The following is a 15,353-nucleotide window of genomic DNA, read 5'->3' as shown; positions in this document are numbered from 1 at the left end:
TATATCCACAATTAAATACAATATGCTGAATACTCTAAAAATGATATTGTTGGTTTTACGAATGCCTTTACATACCCAAACAGTGGCGGATACAGGATTTTATTTGGGGAGGCGATTGGGATCCACTTGTCAAATAACGTTAAATTACAGGCATCTAACCCTAATTTAGTTTTCATACAAATATAGGTTCGAGTATTTTTTATGAAGTGTAAAATAAAGTGTTTTGTGATATAATATTATTTTCATTTTGTGAATTTGATACAAGGTCTAATAAAACAATTGCATGTACTATTTAAAAAAAACGTCTTTCCGTTGTCGGATTTTAAAAAATTTTCCCAGGGCACGTTTTTATGACCAAAGGAACATAGGACCAAAGGAACTAGGGGGGGCCATGCTTTGTAGCTTAACAAAAAATTTTCTCCATACAACTACACTGAGGGAAATAATGCATAGTAAAAATGAATACTTTATATTTGAATATCGTTTAAAAATGTTCTTATTTAAAAATAATATTTTCATACAAAATTTATTACGCACGTATTTGACACTTCACATCTAAGTATGTATATGTATGTGTACATACGCACCCCAAGCATGCAGAGCGCCGCTCTGAGAGCGGTGACAACACACATACATACATAGTACATATGTACATATTTATCCGTACAAATCGCGTGCTGTGGTGTTGATGGATATTCAACATTTGAAAGCAAATTTATATGTCTGGGTGTAGCTGAGTGCGCAAAGACGCTTGCCACAAGTTGCTGATGTCCGGAGACGGTCGGGTTCGAATTCCACTGCAGGCAACATGCAAATTAAATATTTTTTTTTTTAGTTTTTGTCTTGATTATTCACTTCACGGATGCTTTTTCTGTACGAACGCGGTCATTTTAATATGCGCGTAATTGAATTGAATATTTACCAATATACAGTACTTTCGTTGACGTTTATAGTAAGATAAATTACGTTTCTATTTGATTTTAATATTTTTTTCCCTCAGTGTAAGGCGCAGGCTAATGTGCAGGCATGGGCAGAGAAAGCGCACACAATGGGCTAGCTTTTCTCAATATTCATCGCAATCTGGATGTTAATGTTGACTCAGAATTAAAGGAATTTGTATCTATACCTCGGTGAATTGCATGTGCCTTTTCTTTGAGTTTTACAAAATTATATCCACAATTAAATACAATATGCTGAATACTCTAAAAATGATATTGTTGGTTTTACGAATGCCTTTACATACCCAAACAGTGGCGGATACAGGATTTTATTTGGGGAGGCGATTGGGATCCACTTGTCAAATAACGTTAAATTACAGGCATCTAACCCTAATTTAGTTTTCATACAAATATAGGTTTGAGTATTTTTTATGAAGTGTAAAATAAAGTGTTTTGTGATATAATATTACTTTTCATTTTGTGAATTTGATGCAAGGTCTAATAAAACAATTGCATGTACTATTTAAAAAAAAATTCTTTATTGTTTAAATTTAAGTATATAGTACTCAACAATTCTACAATTTGATAAAGCTACACCTAATTGACTATTATATGAGTTATTACAAAATACGAAAAAAAATTCCAACTTACTTTAATATGGAAAGAATCTGATTTATTTCTTCTGTCACGGGTGGGACAAAAAAAAGAACCTACTTTTTGGAGCAGATATATCTTACGGAAACTCTGCGAATTTATTTCACTTTTCTGTGTGAACTTGATGTCTTATAATAAAATAAAGAACCAGGAACACAACCAAAGAAAAAACTACAAAAAAATTGTGGATTTATTATACAAAAAATCCGAAATTCCTCTGTCACGGGTGGGACAACGTTTGCCCCTTGTAGGATACGTACGAATTTATATATGAAAAGGAGCTTTTATTATTAAAAAATTATTAAAAAAATAAGAAGCCAAGTAGTGATTAAATTCACTCACGTTTTATTTTAGGATGGTGCATTTTATATAGAAGAAAATGCTTAGCACCGTCAGCCAAAAAAATAATTAAAAATGAACGCGATTTCCTAGCGTCATGAAATTTTCACTTTTGCCTACTTAAATTTAAAGGACTACAAAACTGCATACCTAAATGTCCTGAACAAAAAGTTTAAAATTTTTGAGTGCAATTGTTAAAGTGTTTTGAATTTTTATAATTTTTGTAAGAAGTTTGAAATATAGACTTATGTCGTTCTGGTCAGGTAATACGCTAGACTTTTATAAAAAAAAACTATATACATTACATTAACAAAATAAAAAACCAAAACTGGTGAAAATGAAAACTTAACTTAATCAGCTGACCACAAGGGTATATAGATAATGGACGAGTCCGCGCTTCCCCCCTCCTCCCCTGCGTCCACCTCAGCAAACAAATAAAGCTTATCAGCCCTGTAAACTTACCTATGACAACTGTCCCACACATAGCTGTCACGGGTGGGACATGCTTCTCTGTTGAATTATTCTTATCTAACTACGTGGAAACGACAATGCAATTGTGGTAAATATTTGCAATAAATTTCTAACATTATGTAACGAACCCGAAACACAACCTCATCTTCTGTAATTAAATATAACAACTTTTAGCTTTTTTTGTCACGAGTGGGACAGTACCAATACCGCTTAATAATAACTCATAATATAGATAAAGCAGTCACACAATTTTATATAGAACAAAATTTTATTAAAATCAGATGAGTTCTACTATTGATTTTTCTTACTAAACACTTGAATTATGAATCGCAAATTATTTGACAGTGCATTCGACACAACCTACTTTAAACTCAATAAAAACATTTACATAGAACTTGATTTCAAAACGTAAAAAAGTTAATAAAAATGCATTTAAAGCTTTAATTTGTTATTTTTTGGTTGTTTCAAGATTTCTACAAATGTCTTATCCACACGTTTGTTAGTTTTATGAAGAAAATCATTTTTGCACTGAGGTTCACTTTCCCATGGAACCTCCCATATCTGCTAATCTTTTATTATTGTTATTTACTCCCTTTATCAAATTCATCGCTCACATAAAGTTGTCAATTTTTAATAAAAAAAGTGTAAATAGGTATCGATTGTCCTCTGCAATAACGGCACAAATCAAACTTCAAAAAAAGATCCCTTAATACTGTTGAGTGGTTCATATCTCTAATCCTTGTCTAATCCTTACTAAAGTAAGTAGTAAGGATTAGTCAGGGATAAAGGTAATTGTAAATGATTAAAATAATTCCCATGATAAAGGAATTCACTCTCATCCTCATCATATAAATTGCAACGAGAGTGGGATTCACTCTCATCTAAGACTTGTCATACGTCCTCATGACTGGAATATTCTCACCATTGTAACAAGTGTGTGTGAGAGCTATCTCACATTTACTACGTTTATACGTAAGCTATTTGCAAATAAAAATAAATTGCAAATACCTATCTCACTGTTTATTCGATGGTGAAAAATTCTTTTTTAATATTGTCTGATTATTAAAAGGCAATAATTTGACCATCGAAAATGAAAATAAAGTTAAAAATGGCAACGTCTTGATTATAAAAAGGCAACAAGATGACCATCGAAAAAGAAAATAAACCTAAGAATAGCGGCGTCTTGCGCTTATTTGCAAATAGTACCACTAATCAATACTTATTTGCGTGATTTTGTTAGTTGCAAACAAATATTAACTCAGCACATTTTTATTTGCAAATAATACGTGCGTATAAACGTAGTAATTCTCACTGGTACTCTCGTATCGGGCATGTTAAGAATTTTCATTCTCATGCATTTATATTTCATTTTATTATAAAGGTTTACCAAATCGGTGTTAATAGCCCTATTATTTTTCTATTGTTTAACTTCTATTTTCTTGAATCTAGCACACACGGTGCTTGCATTCCCGTTTCACACTGGGGTACTACCCAAGGTACATTGAACAGGTAGTATCAGTACAGCAGCTGATTTGATTTATTTTCAAATTATTTGGTCTCGAAAATGTCAAATATTTTTAATTTTTTCTCACAAAAATTCTGAATTGTTAAAATCCATTTGCATGTGAAACCTTTTTCCATACAAAACAAGCGATTGAATAGCAGCTTTTGGAACGTTCGCCCAACTCAGCAGCACAACCGCTGATTACTGGCCCTTGTAAAGGATGGATCAATGCTTCGAGAAGCAAACAAATTTACTAGGAAAGAAAGTTGCATCAATTTTTATTTTTTCCAATTTCAATTTTTTATTTTTTATAATTTTTTGTATTTCACATGGCACGCTTTGATTTAGAAGAAAAAATTCAGAACAGTTTTTGACACTTTCGATACCAGAAGCAACAACAAAATACACGCAAATGTTGTTTTTGCTCTACTGATACTACCTGTTTAATGTGCCTTGGTACTACCAAAATCATGTACATATGTAATACAAGGTTGAAATTTAATACCAATTGTATGGCAGTCAAAAAATTTTCAAACATTTTTGTTAGAAAATTTTTGAGTATTTACATATGTACTTTTATAGACTGTGGGATTCTAATATAATAAAACGCATGTCTGAAGTGCTTCAAGCGCTTAGCTGCTGAGCTAAGAATTTGCGTTGATTTTACTACCTACAGTTTAACAAAAAATGTGAACCTGAACTTTGTATAGGTAGTAATTTTTCGCGCTAAGCCCGAATCCATCCATCACGCCAAGGTTTTTGAGATACCCCATCCCAAAATGGTAAAAAATAATATTTCTTGATATATTTTAATTTACTCAAACATTTGAAATTTTCATATTGTCTATGATACGTTTCTTATAATTAGGGATGTGCCGGGTATCCGGTAGATATCCGGAATCCGGCCTATCCGGCCGTTTTTTGGATACTGGCTAATATCCGGCCGGATTCCGGATATCGATTATAGAAGATTCAATTTAGAAATTTAACCCAGATTTTGTATTTTTGTAATCCAATTTAATAGTATCTAATTAGTAATCAAAGTTAACAATTTGTATATTTTTCATTATGAAAAGAAGCATTTCCGCATTATCGGGCAACAACCTATTTCTATTTTCAACATAAATGTTACCCGATGCACTAAATACTCTTTACAAGTTCACTGAGGAAGGTGGCGCGCAGAGATACTTCATTGCCAGTGTAAACAAATTTGGAAATTCTTGCGGCTATACTTCCACCAAGTTAAGGGATCTTCTTGTCTGGATATAAGAGCTAGCTGCAAATATTTCTCTATTTCTAGTTCATAAATTGCTGCCTTTTTTCTTGTAAGTTCGCTGCCTTGTCTACCAATCGTTTGGATATCCATGTCACTAGAAACACTAAAATCAGCATCAGAGCCGTTGGCGATTTCCTCAAAGCATTGCCAAATATCCTCGTGAGCTCGATCTTCGATGGAAGCTTTCACTATAGTTCGGCATTTTTCATATGATTCAGCTGGTTTCTCCATGCTAACTGATCTATAATTTCGAATTAGTTAATCAACAACCCAGTTTTTAGCTTTATTGGCGTCAGAAAAAAAACGAGTTTAGAAATGTGGGTCACAAAATGTTGCAATAGTGAAGCTTTGTCGTTGTTGAATGTTTAACACAGCTTGAGTTGCGACAGAGTTGCATTGGCTTCAGTTTATCAGGTTTATTCAGTGAAATCGCTGGATAAATTTATCAGAAATGTGTAAACGAATTTCCATACAAATTTTGACAGTTCATTTATAAAGTTTACACAATTATAAGTTTATACGGTTTACATTGCATTTATAAGCTTTGATGAATACCCTTAGTAGTTTTGACTTTCATCAAATTTGATAGTCGTTTGACATGTGCTGTGGACCGTGTAAAGTGCTGTTTGATCAAATTGATAAACAAAGTGAAAGAACAAGTGCCCGATAATTTAAATAAAAAGAAGAAATGAGCAAGAAAAGAAAATAATTCGACTTCATTTTAGAACTAATAAATTATTTCAAAAATCTCCAAAACCTTTTTTGTGGTGATACAACTTCAACAAAAACTGAAATTTTATGGGTTTTTTGACGTGTGTAAGTCAAACCATCTAATTACACAGACATATCTGTGCACAATAATTTAAATAAAAACACATAATTGAACAAGGAAAAAGTATACGATTTAGTATTGNGCCGAAATGCTCGAAAAAGTTGCCCAAAATTGGACTTTCCGAATGGACCACCTAAGACGCAGCCGCGGTCAACATTTAAATGAAATTATCTTCAAAAAGTAAATGTCATGGACCAATCTAACGTTTCAAATAAAGAACCGATGAGATTTTGCAAATTTTATGCGTTTTTTTTTAAAAAAAAGTTATCAAGCTCTTAAAAAATCACCCGTTATTTATTGGAACATTCACAGCTCTTCATTTCGTCGTGCCGAAATTGCAGACCTACGCGTTCGGAAACGAAAAAGGTTTATAGGCGGGTTCGGTATAATTTAAACAAAAATTAACGTAAGAAAACAAAACATCTTGATTGTTCAAAAGCAAAGAATTTGATGAAGATTGTTTTTTGTTTGGTTATAAGATGCCATTTTTCACTGCGGTAGCATCGCACAGATGTGTGCGTAATTGTGTTTTCGAAGTGGTAAATTCTGTAGCATCAGAAACGGTGCGGAGGTCGAGGTGAACTCGAGCCGACAAAAAAACAATATTGTGAAATTTATTAAGGGCCGCAGTCTACCGGATATCCGATCAGATATCCGAATCCGGCTGTTATTTTTTACAGGATATCGGGAATCCGATTATCTGGCAAAATCTATATCCGGCACATCCCTACTTATAATACATAGTGAGAATATTTCTTTGCTACCCTTCTTTTGAGGGTTTTTCCATGTAGCAAGTGCAATTTATAAAATCTAACGTTATTTCCTACAATTTTCATTTTATTGCTCCCGTGGTTTTTTATCTTCACACTCAGTCAAAAACCCTTAAGAAATTTTTTAGTTTATTTTTCGATTATTCATAGAAATAGAAGTCATATTTTATCATCTTTAATATGCCAGTTCGAATTCATTGTAAATTGGCTGGCCAAATTAAAATAAGAATAAAAATAAGGTTGTTAATGAGAAGAAAATGAAAGAAAAGTATTTTACTTATTTTTTATATTTTTTTAAAGTAGCAAAACTGCAAACAAAGGATGTAAGAAATGTCAACGAAAAAACTAACAGCCGGTGCGAACAGCCTTTAGCCCACAATCCCAAAACTCGTTTTTGAATTAGGGATGCAATTTCAATGTCGATGTTCAGACCCCATAAACATCGACATATCGTTAATCGATTAACGATGTTTTGACGTCGATGTTTTTGGTAAAACTAAACTTACTGGCTGTCTACATGAGGCGATTTGACAGGTAACTTTTAGTTGAAAGCAACAATCGCCTGGTGTAAACGGACTTTCAACTAATCGCGTTAAATTAAGTTGGTCAACACCCAACTTTTAATTCAACTCATCGCCTGTGAAATGGCCTCATGTAAACACCCAGTTATACATATGCCAATGTATGTACATTGCTTGGAGGTTTGCACCAGCCTTTACATTTCTCCAAACCACAGATTGGTGGCCGTAGTTGGATTAAGCTGCCGCCATCTGTATGCCATTTGCGTCATTAATTAATACTACACTACAAAAATTATGCGTGCCTTGGGTTTGTGGCAACACTGATGCAGCAGCTGACAGAATACAAGACGCAATGTTTAAAGTTGTAACGTTCTTCACAGGAAAAGGTCCATTAAGTGGATATGCATTTCCACTACATATTATCTTTAGCAATTCATATCTATCCTGGTATGTTTCGGTTACGAGCAATTAATCCTCTGACTAATCTGAGACAGATAATAGCATGAGACGTGACATTTGGGAACCACAAACATGTATATACCGTTTCCGTGCCTATACAACATCGCTATGCTCTACTTGCCAACCGTGGCAAACTCAGTCGCAAGTTAACGGTTGTTTTCAGATGCTGGGGCAACAATACTAAAGCACTTTTCACAAAAATGAGATTCTGATATAAAAATCCACCTAAGACTTAACTGTCATCGGTGATATTAATGCTGACCTTGTATGACGCTTGACAGAAGAATTTACTATTAAATTGCAAAGTCAGAATTAATATCAGTGATGTCAGGTAAGTTCCAGATGGGTTATAACATCACAAAGTAGTTTTCGTGAAAATTGCAGATAGAAGATATTAAATATAATCCCTCGATATATATTTACATGTGTTCTGGTTATTATTATACTAAAAATTAAACTTACAAATAATTTATTGATAACATCGAAAACGTATCGATGCATCGTTCATATACATCGATATTTTCGTGATTGAGGTTTTGCTCTTGAAAAATATCGATGTTTTTATGAGCGATGTTGCATCCCTATTTCAAAATGTTGTCAGTCAGAACATGGTATTCGATATTTTACTAGGAAGGCTTCAAATTCCAATTGTATTACTGACTACTTATGTTAAAAAGTGAATATTTAAAATGGAACTCACCGCAACTCTACTTTCTTTTAAGTCTAGTCTCATAGCGAGGGCTTCACGCATGAAAATATCAGGATAATGGCTTGCAGAAAAAGCTCGCTCCAGCTCCTCCAATTGCCAAGAATTGAAATTAGTTCGAGATCGTCTGCGCTTTGCCGCATTACTATCGTCATCGCCGTCGCCAGGAAAACCTTTAAAATATATATTTGTTGTATACAGTTATTTTAAGGGTATAAAAATATAATATGAAATAAATTGTACGTGCCTACCTAGTATCTAATAATACTATGCCTCGATTGCGAGATTCACCTTTTAAGACTTAATGAATCCGGTTGCTAAATCAGAAACGTCTCCATTGCTCAATAAATCGAATAATCCTTTTTGTGCGAAATTGNTGCTAAATCAGAAACGTCTCCATTGCTCAATAAATCGAATAATCCTTTTTTTGTGCGAAATTGAAAAAAAAATATAAAATTAAAAATGGCTTAAAAATCACACTATTTGATTCACAGCCTTAAGAATATCATTAAGGAGGCTAAGTGCTGTTTTCTCAAGTAGGTTTTAAAATTTATTTGCCTCTCAAACAAATTTTTCAGAACAAACTTCGTATTTAAAGGGCAGAAAAATGTTAAAGCCCACTTGAGAAAACAGCCCTAACTATCGTAAATTAACCCATTCACCTTCATCATTTTTTTAAACCCTTACACCCTATAATGCAAGCATATACACTTCATACACACTACCTAGTAGTAGTATAATTGAAAACTTTCGCCACTATCGACAGCCTTTGAAAAACACCGATGTTGCTTTTTAGCGAAACTTCACTATATCTCTTCTTCACATCTCTATAACAGTTCATGGTTCAAGGCTAAACGCAGTTCTAAGTAATAGTACAATTTTAAATATCCATACATTATAAGAAATCACAATTTCTTTAGGTAAATTTAATTTTAATTTAATTCTTTTATATGGAAGAAATTTCACAACACCTTTAGTAAGCAAATTTAAGAATCATTGGCATCGGCGTAGCCAGAATGAAATTTAGGGGGGGCTCGACCCTATTAAGCTGGCATTTCAGGGTACTATTTTATATATAAACAAGGAAAATTTGAAAGTTAGGGGGGGGGCTCGAGCAAAGCTTTTTCTAGAGAAGATAGAGATATGGTTTCTGGTTGAAAGATTTTTGCATATGTGGTGATCCATAAAAAGGAGAGCATCCAAAGTACTTGTACCTGATTGAAAACCTACTTGAAAAGGGAACAGCAGTTTCTTTGTTTTTAAGAACCACATCAATCTTGTTGATATTATTTTCTCCAAGAGTTTGCTCATGCACGGGATTAGTGATATCGGTCGATAGTTTTCTACAAAGAGTGGATTCTTTCCAGGTTTAGCTACGGGAACAATAGTTGCAGTTTTGAAGTTCTGTGGTATTACGCCTGTATTAAAAATAGCGTTATAGAGCCTGATCAGCCATAGTTTTATGCAATTAGGGGCTTTTCTCAGCATTTGGTAATCAATTTTGTCGAAACCTGGAGTGGTACCTTTGACAGTTTGTAGGGCAAAATCCGGCTCACTGTGGTTGAACTCACGTTCCAAGTGTTTTTCTAGGCAATCTACATTGTTCACTGCGTGCATGTCTTGAATGTTTTTAAGGTTTGAGTTATTAGAGAAGTATTCAGCCAATTCGAATGCCATGACGAATCGGTCAGAGACCGGTGAATTATGGCGAATAATGGATGGAATGCTAGTTGGCTTATATGTTCTTGTGAGGGTCTTAATTCCTCTCCAAATGGACCTAGTTGAGGATCTTGGATTCAGTGTGAAGTTTTCTAGGCTTTTGCGTTTTACTATTTTCTTTTTCTCTATTAAAGCGGGCGTTCTGTTTTTTAAATACAATTAAAGAATCTAAGTTCCAGCGTTACGAAGCGTGTTTAGTTCTTGTGTCCACCAGGGTACGTTTTTTTATCTTTTGGGTTGGTAACTTGTGGGTATTGTTAGGTTTGCTGCATCTCTGATTGCTTTTTGGAGTTTTGATGCTTCCTTGTTTAGGTTGTGATAATGAAAGTCAAGAAATTTAGAAATAAGAACGCTCTGGTACTTTTCCCAGTTGGCTTTGGCTGTGTTAAATCTGCTGGGTTTATTGTGCGGAAGTGTATTAGCAGGTGAGTATGTAACCGAGCATATAATTGGGTAGTGGTCGCTATTATGCAAATCCTCTAATATATACCAGGACGTAAGTGGGAGTAGTTGAGGTGAACAAATTGTTACATCTACATACATGTGTGAAAGTGTTATGTGTGGAAAAGTGTGTAGGGGTATTGTTATTGAGTACACATAAGTTTGAACTAAGTATAAAGTCTTCGAGGACCATACCCCTCCGGTTGGGGTTTGGTGACCCCCAAAGGGGGCTCCAGCTATTGAAATCTCCTGCTAGGATTATAGGTGTTGTTATGTTGGAAGTGATCTGTGCTAAGTCCGAGACAGAAAATCTTTGAAGGGGTCGAATGTATACTGAGACTATGGTGATTGGGTGTTTTAAGTTGATTTCTATTGCAATAGCTGAAATGCTGGAAGTAAAGTTTATTAATTTATGAGGGAAGCTCTTGTGGACTAGTATGCCGCAGCCTTGCTTAGCGTTGTTTATGTGTGTCAAGTTGTGGAAGTGTGCTGTATACTGTTTAGGTGGGTGTGGGGAGTAGTTGTGTTTAAGGTGAGTTTCTTGGATGCAAATTATGTGGGGTTTATGATCTTTTATTAACAGCACCAAGAGCTGCACTTTTAAAACAACTTTCGAATTTTTGCGATAAATTTTGAATTCTACCCTCTCACATTTTAATACTGGCCATCGGCAATTTTTGGTAAGGTCCATAAATCGTTTTGATTATTCCGGCAAAAAAAATGTCGCGTGCTTTTTACCAGACCCATCTACCGACATGTATTTCGACACCTACCGACATATACTTCGACGTACAGTAAATTATGAAAAACCAAAAAAATAGCAAAAAAATTAACAATTTTCACAATTTACTCGAAATTTTGTACGAGTCAAACTAACGGTTAAAAGCACCCGCCACTTTTTTGTGTGCCAAACCAAATTTGGCAAGGGATGATGGAAAATCGTTCCACATTACATCATACTCCTACCCTGTCGGAAAAAAAAGAAAAATATTTTCTGGGAGTTCTTGATAAATAATCAAAAATTGACAGATTATAAAAATCTTGAATTATTAAGTGCACAGAACCGGGCTGTAAGTATATACATATTTGTTTTGAAATACAGCAGTGTTATTCAGTATATTTTTTTCTCACTGAAGAAGTGAAGATTTTGGTAGTGAAGATTTGGTAACTTTTCTTAAGAGATTTTGGTAGAAAAAAATGTTGGAGGGTGGCAACCATGATGTCAATGCGAGAACTTTGAGTGGCTGGAGTGAGAGAATTAATTGCATGGTCTTTAACTGGGATGTGCGAGTGAGAGCTTTGGGCTGAAAGAGAATATGAGTTTTGTGAGTCAGAAAAAGAGTAGTGGGTTGCATTAGAATGAAGTTGAGTGGATTGTATATTTAATGTATTAGTATTATTGTTTGGTTTTGAGTATTAAAGGGGTAAGGGTGGATAAAGAGGTTTTTGAAATGGATGTAGATTGCAGATTTGATGATGAGTTTATTAAGGGCACTTNGCTCTGTTATGCATACTTGGCATTGCATGCACTGCTATACCATTTTTACGTAGAAATCAAAAACCAACAGACTTCTACGTATGTAGTGCTGTGCGTTCGATAACCGATTACACGCGAGGCTCATTTAACAGATTTCTTATGTGACAGCTCTCAAGCCATGCCAAGTATGCATAACGGAGCCTTTAGTATTATTGTTTGGTTTTGAGTATTAAAGGGGTAAAGGCTCTGTTATGCATACTTGGCATTGCATGCACTGCTATACCATTTTTACGTAGAAATCAAAAACCAACAGACTTCTACGTATGTAGTGCTGTGCGTTCGATAACCGATTACACGCGAGGCTCATTTAACAGATTTCTTATGTGACAGCTCTCAAGCCATGCCAAGTATGCATAACAGAGCCTTAAGGGTGGATAAAGAGGTTTTTGAAATGGATGTAGATTGCAGATTTGATGATGAGTTTATTAAGGGCACTTCTTGTGAATTTAGTGAGTATGATTTGTTCTTATTTATTTCAGGTGTGACGTCGGAGTTTGAATTGCATGGTTTGTTGGTGCTGGTTGTGTTTGGGACGGGGCGGAAGAAAGTGTGGGATTTGTTATTGATGCGAATGATTGTTTCTCATTCGCAGAAAACGGTTTTTGGACTTTGAATAAGTGCCTGGCTTCATTGAAAATGCATTTATTTTGCGTTTTTATTTTTATACCCGAGCGCACTTGTGCACAAGGGTATTATAACTTTGTTCACATAACGGTTGTTTGTAACAGGCAAAACGAATCTAGATAGATATAGACAAATGTATACATAAATGATCAGGATGAAAAGAGAAATCGATTAAGCGGTGACTGTCTGTCCGTCCGTCCGTCCGTCCACACGATAACTCGAGTAAAAATTAAGATATCTTAACGAAACTTGGCACGTGTACTTCTTTCGGGCGTAGGACGGACGGTATTGAAAATGGGCAAAATCCAAAATCGGACTATAACCACGCCTACCTCCCATATAACGGTAATTTTCAGAAATACGAAAACTGCGATATTTTAGTAACTACTGAAGATTATTAACTCAAAATTGATATTTACAATAATTTTTAGACGAAAAATAAGAATGTTATAAATTTTTGAAAAATGGGCGTAGCCACGCCCACTTATGGTTACATGTGTATATCTTGGCAACCGCTGCACCGATTTCTTCCAAACTTGGCACAGTTATTGGCCTTGGTACAGGATACCAAATGGCCGAAAAGTTTTAAAATCGGACAATAACCACGCCCACATCTCATATAACGGTAATTTGGAGAAATACGAAATCTTCGATAAATCAGTAAATATTAAAGCCAATTTATTCAAAATTGATGCTTGCAACAATTCCTTACCAGGAAATACGTCTATAATAAAATTTTGAAAAATGGGCGTGGCACCGCCCACTTATGATCACATATATGTATCTCGGTAACCGTTCTACCAATTTGTACCAAACTCGGTATGGTTATTGTGCTTGCCACATAAAAGCAAAACGTTGAAAATTATTGAAATCGGACTAAAATTACGGCCGCTTTTCATATAACGGTAAATTTCAGAAATGCTTGAAACTTCAATATTTCGAAATTTAAGGACGCTAATTTACTCAAAATTGATACACCCCGGCTTACCATGTAGCGGTAGCTTTCGGAAAGGTGAAAATCATATATTTAATATTTGCGCCGGGTATTTAATGTTCGGCTCCGCCCGAACTTAGACTTTCTTACTTGTTAATATTTGTTTTTGTTGTAAATATTTCGGGCAGTCTCTAGCTGAAGCTGAGTGTGATCCAAACATGATGCGTTGACAAGGTTCGGGGGTGTGGGGCGGAAGGTTGCAGACGTCGCATATAGAGTTGTTGGTGCATTTTTTAATGGTGTGACCAAGAAGTTGACATTTTCGGCAACGCATTGGCGTAGGAAAGTATTCTTCAACTTTAATTGAATACCATGCAATATCGACGGTGGTGGGGACTTTGTATAAGTCAAATGTCAATACAATCCGACCTGTTGGGATGCTCATTCCATTTACATTTCTTGAAAACTTATATACATCTACAACTCCTTGCGATTTTAAGGCTTCGAGGATCTCTCTTTCTTCTGTATCGGCCAGGTTTTTGTCGAATATTGTGCCTTTGCATGAGTTAAGTGATTTATGTAGGGAAACTTCCACTGGGCATAAGCCACCAAAGGTTTTGCACTTTAGGAATTTTTCGGCTACCTTCTTGGATTTTGCAAGGACTAGTAAGCTACCGTCGCGGAGAATACTTACTGAGTTATATTCTGTGCTGACACAGTCCAATGCTTTCTTTTTGGCGAATACACTATATTTGGAAAGGTGGTTGGATTCGTCGGTAGATTTTATGACGATAAACTTTGGGTCGTTTTGGTTGCTAAATTTGTTTAGTTCTGAGAGGGGTGGAAAAGATTCTTTTTTTGAACTTATAGCTTTTTTTCTTTTATTTTTTGGCGATGTAAACATACTTTCAGAAAGCATGTCAAATCTGTTCCCCCGAGGTAACGAAGTATTATTTTCCCTTGGAGACACTCAATGCACACAATTTTTTATGTAACTGCACGAATGGAGGGAAAATAAATTAACGAGATTAACACGTGGACGAAAGACTTGCGAATGAGTGTTAACACAGCAGCGGAGTGAGATACGACTACGCGGTGCGATGCCTAGTCAACGACTGTTGCTAAAAATTACTTGTTACTTTCTCATTGCTTAGAACATTTTGGCTCTTTTTACTTTTTAAAATACATATTTCTTTGCTGGACATTCTTTTTGTGTTGTTTTTTCACTTTATTCTTTTTATATACACATACGCAAATTGAGATCGGAACATTACCCGCAATTGGAGAATGAAAATTGGCTTTCTGACTTAATATTCTTTACCGATATGATGGAACATTTGCAAAACTTGAATTTATCTCAACAAGGAGAGAATACAAATGTTTTTGATTTGTCGCAAATTATTTTAAGTTTTGAAGCTAAACTACGTCTTTTTATACATGATCTAAAAAAAAAAGAATATTTCATCATGTTCCACNCGAAAGACTTGCGAATGAGTGTTAACACAGCAGCGGAGTGAGATACGACTACGCGGTGCGATGCCTAGTCAACGACTGTTGCTAAAAATTACTTGTTACTTTCTCATTGCTTAGAACATTTTGGCTCTTTTTACTTTTTAAAATACATATTT

General features: G+C 34.9%; 1 protein-coding gene across 1 annotated transcript in view; it reads right to left on the bottom strand.

The window, feature by feature from the left end:
* LOC108360811 (homeobox protein unc-4-like) overlaps window positions 1-10,147 on the bottom strand; it is a 34,840-nt gene extending 24,693 nt beyond the window's left edge. The window contains exons 1-2 of the mRNA XM_017613253.1: window positions 10,042-10,147; window positions 8,465-8,643 (exon numbers count right to left, since the gene is read on the bottom strand). Of these exons, the coding sequence (XP_017468742.1) occupies window positions 8,465-8,643; window positions 10,042-10,147 (285 nt within the window). The remainder of the gene's footprint in view (window positions 1-8,464; window positions 8,644-10,041) is intronic.
* Between the last annotated feature and the right edge of the window lie 5,206 nt (window positions 10,148-15,353).

This window comes from Rhagoletis zephyria, unplaced genomic scaffold, assembly GCF_001687245.7.
Source record: "Rhagoletis zephyria isolate East Lansing unplaced genomic scaffold, Rhagoletis_zephyria_1.1 Rzeph_scaffold_00632, whole genome shotgun sequence".
Classification (NCBI taxonomy): Eukaryota; Metazoa; Arthropoda; class Insecta; order Diptera; family Tephritidae; genus Rhagoletis; species Rhagoletis zephyria.
Note: the sequence above shows the minus strand (reverse complement) of the source record. Positions and strands in the feature narration are given on the sequence as shown.